The sequence below is a fragment of the Ochotona princeps genome, chromosome 6 (genome assembly GCF_030435755.1).
Source record: "Ochotona princeps isolate mOchPri1 chromosome 6, mOchPri1.hap1, whole genome shotgun sequence".
Classification (NCBI taxonomy): domain Eukaryota; kingdom Metazoa; phylum Chordata; class Mammalia; order Lagomorpha; family Ochotonidae; genus Ochotona; species Ochotona princeps.
Genome location: NC_080837.1, coordinates 46379057 through 46391601, shown reverse-complemented (window position 1 = coordinate 46391601; position 12545 = coordinate 46379057). Strand labels below are relative to the sequence as shown.

General features: G+C 41.4%; 1 gene segment (V, D, J or C); it reads right to left on the bottom strand.

The window, feature by feature from the left end:
* Positions 1-2612: 2612 nt before the first annotated feature.
* On the bottom strand, positions 2613-3312 carry LOC131480497 (T cell receptor alpha variable 14/delta variable 4-like). The segment is given in 2 exon segments: positions 2613-3052; positions 3228-3312. Coding segments are annotated over 2 exon segments (495 nt in total).
* Between the last annotated feature and the right edge of the window lie 9233 nt (positions 3313-12545).

Below are 12545 nucleotides of genomic sequence, written 5' to 3'. Positions count from 1 at the left end.
TTAAGGAGATGCACAGTAACTGTGTAATTGAGACTACCATATCTAGTAGCATGTTATTTAACTTCATGGCATTGTAAATCTCTTTTTTTTCTTTCTGTTGTTGAGTTTGTATTATGGTGTTTCATTTACGGGGATGTATGGTAACTGTAATAGAGAATATCTCATCCAGTTGTGAGGATACAATTCAGTATGCATCTCTACTTGGAGACCAAAGACATTGACAATAGAATGCTGGGCTGTCTGCTATTGTCAATGCCTGCATTGATGGACATTTGATTGTTTATGAGAAAGTATATTCTACTAATAATATAGGGGAAATCAGTGAGGAAGCAGGAATCAGGGAGAGGGTGAGGGAAATCCTAGGGCCTATGGAAGAGTATCATAAAATGCTGATTACCATAACAACAATAATAAAAATAACATATTCTTCTGAGCCAAGCAGGTCTTTGACTCCTTGCTGGATGGAGGAGAAGACAGGTGTCAACACAGTACAGCACCAGCAAGCAGTGTGAACTGCAGCAAGCAGAACTTAGTAAAAGTGACAAGAGAGCCTAGGGAGGTGGAGTGGTGTGCTGGCAGGCCTGTTCTCTGGGGAATGGAGGGATGGAGCAGAGTAGTGGGGATTAGGAATGGCCTGATTTCTGTTGTTTGCCTATTTTGATGATGTCAATATTTTTGCTATGACACGTTTGAGGTGCCAGCATGATGTTGGTGAAGGTGGACTTGTGAAGACATGTGCACAGTCTACCTCCAGCAAGTAGTTGCTGGCTGAGCATGCCAGTAGCAGGATATGCAGCAGGTATTGGAGGATACTGAACTTCCAAGTGGAGACATGAGGAGTGATCTTGTTAATGGGACTGTCAGGAGAGGATTGTAGAGGATCACAGGGTGTCTGGAATTTTCAAGAATGCAAGAATTTTTTTGGAAGGATTACACCAGGAAGTTAATGTGACAGCACAGAGCAGGGTGAATCAGAGCAGGAAGTAGCCAAACAGGGAAGAACAATTACATGTTTAGCTGCAAGCAAGAGATAGGCACTGCGTTTTCCACTTGTCCTTACCACATAGGGCAATGTGTGAGAGAGGAAAGAGCTGAATGTAACAAATAATCAGAACAGTTGCAGGAGTTGTTCTCTTGGGAATACAGCTAACAGCTCTGTCTCAAAAAAAAAGTTATTAAGGCTCAATTTTGGAATACTTTATTGTACAAAGTGTTAACTTTTTAAAAAAATTATTTATTGTTTTGTTACTTATTTGAACTAATAGTGTCAGAGTGAAGTTGAAGAGGAGGGGGTGGGGGAGAGAGAGAGAGAGAGAAAGAGAGAGAGAGAGAGAATCTTCCATCTGCTGGTTCACTTCTTTTTTTTTTTTTTTTAAAGATTTATTCATTTTATTACAGCCAGATATACAGAGAGGAGGAGAGACAGAGAGGAAGATCTTCTGTCCAATGAGTCACTCCCCAAGTGAGCCGCAATGGACCGGTGCGTGCCAATCTGAAGCCGGGAACCAGGAACCTCTTCCGGGTCTCCCACATGGGTGCAGGGTCCCAATGCATTGGGTCGTCCTCGACTGCTTTCCCAGGCCACAAGCAGGGAGCTGGATGGGAAGTGGAGCTGCCGGGATTAGAACCGGCGCCCATATGGGATCCCTGGTCTTTCAAGGTGAGGACTTTAGCCGCTAGGCCATGCCGCCGGGCCTGGTTCACTTCTTAAATGGCCACAATGGCCAGGCCTGCTGGGCCAGCCTGAAGTCAGAAGTGTGGAATTGCATCTCAGTGTGCCATGTGGGTGTCAGGGCCCCAAGCACTTGGGCCATCTTCTGCTGCTTTCCAGGTACCTATGTAGGATCTGGATTGGGAGGTGAGCATTCAGGACTCAAGCCATTTCTCCAGCATGGGATGCCATAGTTGCAAGAGGTGACTTCACTCACTATGAGACACACCAACACCCTCAATGTTATCTTTGTTGATGTTGTTAGGGGAGTGTCTTTTGATTGTAAGTGATAGAATACCTTACACAAAACCTTGTTAGAAAAACGCAGCAAGTTAATTGTGTTGCTTTGTTGGTATCCACATGTTTCCCTTATGCTTATGTACAATGACAAAGACGTGTGAATTAGTTCTTTTAGGGCTTAGTTCTCTCTCTCTTCAGGATCTCTCTTCAGGTTCCCTTGAGATAATGAGAGGGCTGTTGGCAGCTCTGTAAATGCATCCTAGCCTCTTACATTCCCAGAAGCATACTTGATAAGTACAAAGTTTGTGTATGTGTGCCAGGTTTTGTGCTGATTCTTGATCTGATTATTGTGGTTGGTTGCGAGATATATTAATTGATCAGAGCATCCAAATATGATGTGGGTCTCATCTAAACCCAAACATGGTTAGAGGAGGCAGGGCTTTTCCAAGGAGTCAATCCGGATGTTCCAGGAGACTGTAGAGGGGCCATGGATGTTGATTAGCAAAAAGCAGTATATGGGTATTTTAATTGTCTTCATTGTCATCCCTAGGCTCCAGTTCAGATAAGAGCACTATTAAGGCAGAGGTCTCACAAGCACATCTGTGTCTTTGATTGCAAAGGGGGAGATGCTTGTAGAACATTCATTAGCATATCTCTAGACTCACCAGCTGCACCCTACATGCTTTTTTTTAACCCTCTTCCTGTCCTGTGGGCTGCTCTCCTGAGCTCCTGGAGCATGTGGCTCACTACTGCTGATTCCTGAGGGTTTTTGTAAGGCTTTGTCTGTTGCTGTTCTCACTGTGCGTTCTCTGACAGCACAGAAATAGACAGCTGAGTCTCTGAAGGTCAAGGCTGAGATGGTGAACCTTAGGAGGTTCTGTGATTTCTGAAACACCAAAGAATAGCGTTCTGTTCTTTGATAGTTGTTATCAGAATACAGATAAATTAGGTGAATCATCTCTCCAGTAGTTGACTGTTGATACCAGTACATTGTATAGTAAGACCAAGGGACTGTGATTTCACATTCCATGGTTACGGATTGCCCTTCTTGTATATCTTCCACAGCTACAGGTTGGTTGACACTCTGGCTGTTGATGAAACCTGTAGCAACACAAACAGAAAAAGATATCTGCTGACATGACTGATAAGGACTCTGTTACCAGTCAAAAGATGTTAACCCAGAAAGTCAGGTGGAGCGAAGTGTAGCTCAGTTCTGCTCCATCTTCACTCTGGAGCCTCCACATGCCCCAGGCTGTAAGGTTGATGGGATGCTCACCAAGGCAGATGAGGGTTGTGACTGTGCATAGGAGAGCAGACAGACCCGGCTGCATCGCTGGAACATGGACCACTTGCAGAACAGCTCTTGTGCTTGTTGTCTGACAGGATTCTGGAATGTTGCTAGAGCTGGTGTCTCAGTGGCCCTGCTGCTGCAGAAGTGGAGGTAGGGTTTGTGTTTGTGCAACCTTTGTCATGCCACATGCTGTCTGTGGTTTCCCGTTGACCAAATTGCTTTCAAACCTGTCACTACTTGTCTTCAGTAAGTTTATAGCAGGGAGAGACTTTGAATTAGGAGAGATAATAAAGCCCAAATCTAATTTCATCATGCAAAGATAAGCATTTGTTCTGTTTACTTCATTATTTTATATGGAAATACGTATATATCTATTTAAAGACTTATTTTTTATTACAAAGTCAAATATATAGAGAGGAGGAGAGACAGAGAGAAAGAGCTTCCATCTGATGATTCACTCCCCAAGTGACCGCAACGGCTGGTGCTGCTCTGATTCAAAGCCGGCAGCCAGATGCACTTGCGGGTCTCCCACGTTCATGCAGGGTCCCAAGGCTTTGGGTCGTCCTGGACTGCTTTCCCAGGCCACAGGCAATGAGCTGGATGGGAACTGGGGCCACCAGGATTGGAACTGGCGCCCAAATGGATCCCGACACATTCAAGGTGAGGACTTTAGCTATAGACCACTGTGCCGGACCCATGAAAATATGTATATTTTAAAGCAGCAGGTCATATTGAAAATCTCTTTTTGTCTAACCTTTATATATATGCTATGTATCACATTATCCAATTGTATTTGAAAATATTCCTTTTAATTTTCCTTTTTCAGGAAAAAAATGCTATACTTTGCCCCTTTTAAAGGCTCAAGAGAATAATCTTCCCCTGTCAAGTGCCAGATTTCCATATGGGTGCTTGTTCATGTCCTGGTGCTTCATTGACTACCCAGCTCCCTACCTGTAGCCTGGGAAATGAGTTGATGATGGCCCATAGCCTTGCGACCTTTCACCTGTATGGGAAACCTGGTAGAAGCTCATGTTTCTTGGTCTTGGATTGGTTCAGCTCTGGGTGTTATGGACATTTAGCAAGTGAACTGATGACTGGAAGATCTTTCTCCCTGTCTCTTCTTCTCTCTGTAATTCTCCCTTTGCAATAAAAATAAATGAATCTTCTCTAAAGGCCAAATAATATTCAATTTCATGTATATGTCACAATTTTTTTTATTCATTTGCTTCTTGATAGTCTTTTCATGTCTGTAGGTAAGAGAGCTAGTATCACAGAGAATCTAATTTTAGTTCTTAAAGTGGTCCTAAAGAGTCATATGCTATTTCTCATTTTAATTTTTTGGTGAAAATTCATTCTGTTTTTCCTTGTGTCTGCATCTTCTTGTGTTTACCATAGTAAATAGGAATTTTAATATTTCTGTATCCTTACAAATGTTTGGTGTGTTTTTGTTGTAATGGCCATCCTTTCAGGTGTGAGTTGATATCTTCCTGTGATTTTGATTTGCATTTCCTAGACAATTAGCTATTTTTTTTCATATAACTCCCATTTTTGTTTAATCTTTGCTAAGATGTCTGTTTAAGCTTTTAGCCTACTTTTAAATCAGGTTATTATTTTATGTTGTTACTAAAGCATAGGGTTTTCTTATATTTTTTGTAAATTAGCGTAACAAGAAGAAAGGCCCTGGCTGACCCCGCTCTCATTCCTGTTAGTAGCTTTGTAATAACTACAGAACTCAACACCCTGAGATAAGAAGCAAATATTCATAGCTGTCTGGGTTTGCTGTGTCTTTGTTCTTCCCAGAACAAAATGCCCTGTAATGCTTGAGCTCAGTAAACCAATTGATACCCAGGGTATAAAATCACAACTTGAAGAATCCATCAGCTGTGGGGCATTGCCGGTATGTACAGACAAAGCTTCATTCAGTCTTGCATAAGAGATCAGCTTGACACATTTCTTTACTTTATACCTATTTGTGGGTAAGAAATAAATTTTGCCATTTTTTTTTTCTGAATTGTTGTGCAAATGTTCGGTCCCTTTGGGGCTAACTGGTTGGCAATTTTGTGCTGTTAATCAGAGGCCAAGTTTGCAAATCTTTTATCCTGTTGTGTAAGCTGTCTTTCCATCATATTATTTTCTTTGCCGTGAGGAATTTTTATTTCCATTGTTTATTTTTACTTTTTGTTGTTTGTACTTTTGGTATTATATCTGTGAAGTTATTGCCCAGGCAAATGTCTAGAGACTTTTCTCCTAATTTCAATTTTACATTATATTTAATCATTTTTGCTTAAAAATGATTAAAGGAGAATCCAGCTAAGTTATTTTGGGTGTGAATGTCCATTTTTTTCAACACTATTTATTCATGAGACTATACTTTCCTCACTGTGAATTATTGACATCCTAATAAAAGATTGTGGGGAGCCATGCAGTTGGGTTGGATGGCATGGGTGTGTGATGAGCACTGCTCCTCGGTTAGCAAGGCTGAGAGGAGTTTCTGGCTGCAAGGCAAGGCCCGGCAGAATGTCTCCGGTCACCTTATTGCTGCCTCACCCCATTGTATGGACACTCAGTCACCTCTCTGATGTTTCATAGAATCTTCCTGAGGGTGTTGTTGTTTTTCTGCTAATGTGAAGTGATCCCTGTAACTGGAATGATACCTGAAATTGATCAATCATGTTATGATAAAAACATCTTTAGCGACGTAAGGCTATGACATACAGCTAAAAGTATATAATAGTACAATTCAGCCTACAATGTCTCCAAACATCCTGTTATGTGCCCACTTTTGTCCTGGAGTTTGCCCTAGTATAAGTAATGTTTTCCTTAAGAAATGGCTTGATAATATCTTGGAACAGATGGCAATCATGGAGGTACAAAGAGTTTGTTTACCATGTGCCTCGAGCTATTACAATACATGATATGACGCATTTTAGTTTCTCACCACGAAAAGCAAAAAGTATATAGGGCATCTTCTAAAGGGAAACAAATGTGAACCCCCTCAAAATGGCTTAAAATCTCAATCTTATATTGGTATTTATATTTAGGGAAAGAAAACAGTTTATAAAGATAAAAGGAAGTTTCTTGTAAAAGCCCTCTGTTTGTAGATTGGCTGAGTTGCCTCGATCCCTTTCACTGCCCTTTAACAAAAGAACAAAAAACAGTTGAATCAGCACTAGGTGAAGGTGACGGTAATTAATGCATGATTTGATTATAAGATTTAGCAAAGAAGCTATGTTATATGCTTTTATAAAATCCTTTGATTTATGATCTTTCAATTCTGTACTCTTAATATTTTAAGCAATATTAGTTTGTATTTAGTAAAAATTGATTTTGAGTATAAGTAAACCACTTGTCATTATGTAACCACTTGCACTGCCAACTGTGGAGTTCCTGGCTTCAGCCAGGTGACTGCAGGTTTCAATGAGTAATGGTTAGTTGAAAATATTTTCCTTAGGATTGTTTTTTGTATTCTCTTAACCATGAAGTAAAAATGAAACAATTGGATATTGTGCAAAAGTTTGTGATGATTTGTGCATAAATAAAGAAGACAAATTTTCTGAGTTGTCCATTATGAGCATCAAGCCATAGTGGTCCGCATCTTATCTATTCTTATCATCTCGCCGATCCACGCATCCTTTGCAAGCTCTCAGTCAGCTGGAGCTGGTCTCCGGCAAAAGATTAGTTTTTTGGGGGGCTGTCTATTCTGTTCCATAGTCTGTCTGCCTATATTCATGTCAGTAGCATACTTTTTGGCTACTGTAGCTTTGTGATATATTTTGAAAGTAGGAAGTGTGATGCTTTCAATTTTGTTCATTCTCAAGAAGACTGATTTGACTATTTATGGTCTTTCATAGATCCATGTGAATGTTAGAATTGTTTTTTCTGCCTCATTCAAGCATTCCATTAGGATAAGGGAATGCACTGAAATTTTAGAGTGCTTTGGGTTGTATGGTTATTTTAACAATATTACATTATCCAGACCATGAACAAAGCATATCTGTTTTTTTTTGTCTTTTAAAATTTCTTTCATCAATATTCTGTAGTTTTTACTGTATCAGTCTTTCATCTTCTAAGATAAGTTTATTTTGTTATGCTATGGTAACTGGAATTGAGCATACACATGCATCTAGTTTTTTTATCTTGCAACTTTACTGAATTTGTTGATTAGTTGTCACAACTTCTGGTAGTTTTTAGGGTTTTCTTTATATAATATAATATTGTTATACTTTATTTATTCCTTTGCAGTTTGAGTGCTTTTCTCTTCCCTTGCTTCCCTTCCTCCCCACCTTGCCCTTTCTTAATTGATATAGGACTTGCAGTACTATTTTGAGAGTAGTGAAAGTGAGCATTCTTGACTTGTTCGTTATATTATAAGAAAATGAATTTTTTTTTTTGCTGTGAGTATGTTAGCTGTGGGCTTGTTTTACATGATCTTACGGAGTTTTTTTTTTTAAAAAACATGTATAATGTCAGGTTTTGTGATGTACCTTTTCTGCATCTTTTCAGAGTGTGAATTTTATTTATTCATCCTGTTAGCGTAGTGTATAATATGTATTGATTTGCATATGTAGAACAATCCTTATTTTGGGGGGATAAATTCTACTTGATCATGTTGTATTCTTTGATTTTGAAAATGTTTTTATTTTTTATGTACTTGAAAGACAGAGTGGCAGAAAAGAAAAGGGGAAGAGAAAGTGAGAGAGGAAGAGAGTTTGATCCACTGGTTGGTTGATGTACCAGATGCCTGTAACAGCCAGGACTGACGAAAGCTAGAGCCAGGAGCCTAGACACTTGATACTTCTATCTACTGCTTCCCAGAATGTGTTAGCAGGAAACATATTGGAAGAGGAGCAGAACTGGAACTAGAAATCTGATAGACGATGTGGGCATCCCAAGTGTCTGCTTAACCACCTACACCATGACACTCACCTCATTGTATCCTTTTACTGTGCTGTTGTGTTCAGTTTGTTAGCATTTTGTTGAGACTTTTTTGCATCAGTGCTCATCAGGATTATTGGCACATAAGTTCTTGTATTTGAAGTGTCCTTCTCTGGCTTGGGTGTCTAGATAGTCTAACGTCATAAAAAAATTTAGAAGTGTTGCATCCACTTCAATTGGAGTTCCAGCTTCAGGAAGATGATAAGCTATGTGAGCTGACTATGAGCCAAACAGTGATTTAGAGCCTGGCTGGTCATGAAAGGGTCAGTTGCTCACTGGACACCTGCTGGTATATCCAGATCCCCAGTCTGTTAGCACAGCTCTCCATAGTACCCAGCCAGAGTGTGGAAATGGGAAAGTACACCATGTTTTAGGAAAAAATACATTCTCAAGGCAAGTCCTGGGCTGGTTTGGAGATGAAAGTCTGGAAGACTGGTTTGACTGTATTGGGCAAAACCTCATGATGTGTGTAGGATAGGGGGTGACTAGAGGATTGTGACCAAACCAACTGTCAGAACAGCTGTCTCAGTTGCTGTACTGGCCATCCTCTTCCACGCTGGGTGATTCAGGAGAAGAAACGGGAATGAAGTCTGAAAGCTTTCATCTGAGACATGCAGCCAGCATGGACAGCTAGGGAAGTTCACTGGGCTTAGAAGCCACACAGGAAGACAAAATTGAGACAAGAAGTTGCTTTTAAAACAATTTTCTTTCTTCCCAACAAATGTTGTTTTTTATCTACTGCCAGTGCTTTCAAGTGCTAGATCCAGTGGTCAGATACTTTTAAAAAGTGATTGAGTATGGGCCTGGTGCAGTAGCCTAGCAGGTAAAGTCCTCACCTCGCATGTGCTAGGATCCCATATGGGCGCCGGTTCATGTTCTGGCGCCCCTCTTCCTATCCAGCTTGCTGCCTGTGGCCTGGGAAAGCAGTTGAGGATGGCCCAAGTCCTTGGGACCCTGCACCCATGTGGGAAACCTGGAAAAGGCTCCAGGCTCCTAGCTTCAGATAGGCACAGCTCTGGCCATTGTGGCGCTTGGGGAGTGAAACAACCGATGGAAGATCTTCCCCTCTGTCTCTCCTCCTTTCTGTATATCTGACTTTCCAATTAAAAACAAAAGCAAGTCTTTTTTTTTTTTTTTAGTGATTGAGTTATTCATTTGAAAGCCAGAGTTACAGAGAATAGGGAGTAAATAGAGCATAGGATCTTCACTGGCCCACTCCCCAAATGCTGCAATGGCCAGTTGCTGGACTAGGCAGAAGCCAGGAGCCAAGAGCTTTATCTAGATTTCCCACATGGAATGGCAGGGGCCTACACAACCTGAACCATCTCCCACTGCTTTTCCCAGGCAACCAGCAAGGAACTGAATTGGAAGTGGAACAGTCAGGACACAGAACAGTACTCAAACTAGATGCTGGCCTCATAGGCAGCAGCTTTGCCCACTGTGCAATAACAACGATCCTGGGACGATAGTTTTGAGAAAATTCCTGGGCACTAATACCCTCTTTATTCACTAAGCCCTGGGGAGGTCGGAGTTGGGGACGTTTTCCTTAAATCAATCAGTGGTTTCTTCTGCATGTCTCAGAGAAGCACTCACAATCTCTGTTTCCCAGCCTCTTTCCGATTTTGTTTGCTGTTCTTTGTCAAGACTCTGGCAGCCCCGGGGAAGGGGAGGTGGGGTTTCTGGCTGTCTCCTGGGGTTTTCTGTTGGCCTCTTGCTGTCACTCCATTTTCCACACCCTCTCTGAGAACACTGTAATCGTGACTTGATTAGATTGATAAATTTAGCTTCTTCCTGGAAGTTCACTGAATAATACTCATTTGTTGAATAATAATTTTAATTACTCAGAAGAATAAGATGAATCTTCTCCACTGGGAAGCTGTTTGTCATGTTCAAGTATTAATCAATATCATAGATGGTGTTCTTCCAGACTAGAATAGAATCACAACCCCCTTCCTGCATAGACATTGTTGATAGAATTGATGGCCCACTGAGTCTTTCTAGAACCTAGAAGAAAGAGAACAGAGGTCTTTCCTAGTGAGCTTCAAGAAGGATGGACGGGACCTCCTAATGTCAGGCACTCTTCATTCAATTTCTCACGTTTCCCTCTGGAAGACCTGGCCATGAATTCTGACACCAAAAGTCTGGAACCAGATCAAACTACAGGTCAAGGGAAAAGCTTTCCCCAAGGCTAGCCTCATGTCAGACACCAGCCAGGGACTCAGAAGTCCCCAGCCTACTCTTACTTCTGACCATCTGGCTATAAATCTTGGGATACCTTTTCCTTTTCAGTTACTATAGTTCACAGAATGACGCGCAGAGCTTAATAACTTGCTAACTTACAATTTTAGTTTTATTTTAGGGGAAGGATACAAATCAGAAAGGTCTCCATTCTGCCTGGGGTATCTGGTAGAGCACTCTTGCAGCTATTTGGCACTGCTAGCCCATCTTACCTACACTCCTTTTGTTGCTTGTGTTTTCTTGCTTAATTTTTTGTAATTTCAAGGCTGTCTCTAGAATGAAAGTCCCATATTCCCAAGACCAAGGCTTGATACTATTTCTAGAAATAGTGACTAGAAACTAAATAATTGGCTCATGGAGTCAACAAGAGTTTCTGAGTTCCTGTTAGCATAGATTCTTTGTTAGTGCTGGAGGTGCTATCATTAGGATAATTTTACATAGCTCAGATTTGGTTTGGTAGGTGGAAAGCATCGTGGTAGAATCCTTACCAGAAAATATGTCCCAGGAAAGTGAAATCTAATGTAAGACCTGATAGGTGATTGTGAACAGTGGAGTGAGTGTGGGGTTGGTGATGTCAAGGAGTGGCAAGATGCTGCATGTAGAGAGAGGGTTCCAGGCATCTATGGACCCTTGGACTTGACTGTGTTGTGAAGTGAAGCTGCCCAAGAATAGGCACTGGAACCAGATCAAACAGCATCCTTGACTATCTCCTCCTTTCCATAGGGATCTTCTTGTAAGAAGCCTTCAGGATGAGCCTGGCTCTGTTTGCATGTTGATTTAGGTAACTATTTGTAAAAATGGATCTCACATCCCAGTTCTTCACTTAATGTTCTGTATCCTGGTACTGAAGCAATTTGTACTCTGATTTAATTCTGCACCCATGTAAGCTCTCCTTGTCTGAGGCTGTTTAAAGATTCCCTCATTGAAGACGTTCTAAAGGATAACTATAGACAATAGAAATACTTTCATTGCCTGGCTGTGCCACTGACTGGTACTATAAATGGCACTCTCATTTCACTTAGTAAGTTTCTCGATTGAAAACCACTTTCTTCATGGCTTACTGTCTCCTTTCATCTCAGATGTATTTCTTTTTTTTTTTTTAAAGATTTTATTTTTTATTACAAAGTCAGATATACACAGAGGAGGAGAGACAGAGAGGAATATCTTCCGTCCGATGATTCACTCCCCAAGTGACTGCAACGGGCCGGTGCGCGCCAATCCGATGCCGGGAACCAGGAACCTCTTCCGGGTCTCCCACGCGGGAGCAGGGTCCCAATGCATTGGGCCATCCTCAACTGCTTTCCCAGGCCACAAGCAGGGAGCTGGATGGGAAGTGGAGCTGCCGGGACTAGAACCGGCGTCCATATGGGATCCTGGGGCGTTCAAGGCGAGGACTTTAGCCGCTAGGCCACGCCGCCGGGCCCCTCAGATGTATTTCTATCACCAACAAAAATGTAAATTCTATGTGGCCGGGAACCTTGTTTTATAACCTTATTTTTCCTTTCTTGAAAGAAGGGATGGATCATTGCTTAAGAATGTTCAGAAATACTACTTGAATGTGGAATTATTTGGAGCTGATGAAGAGGTCACTCAAGCAATATGCACATCTCTCACACCTCTTTCTCCTACCATGTATACTCAACTAGTAATCTCACTTCCTATTTTACTAAACAATAGGAGCAATCAAAGCATATCTCCTTGGGCTGGCTTGGTGGATCCCATGGTGTCTTGACCCACATGTCTGCCTTTCCTGTGGAATGGGAGCACCAGTGTTTTTCATATTAATGCCAGTGCTTTACTTATGCTGTGGACTCCATCACTTTGCCAACCCGAGGACTTCAAAAATCCAGACTTCTCTTCTTCAAGGCCAAATCCCATCTCTCCACTAAGATCTACATCATTTCATGCACATGCTGAAACTTTTTTTTTTGTCACTTTATGATTCAATGTCACAGGAGAGATAGGGAAACATGAGCTGTGTGTGAGACCAGGGACTCATGTGAGTTTTCTTTTATTGTCTCCCTGGGTTCCCCATTCTGTCCCTCTTAGGATGCTTATTTTAAATCATCTTCACTTCATGTGATAGGCAGAGATATAAAGGTACATATAGATAGGTACTGAGATTTTCTA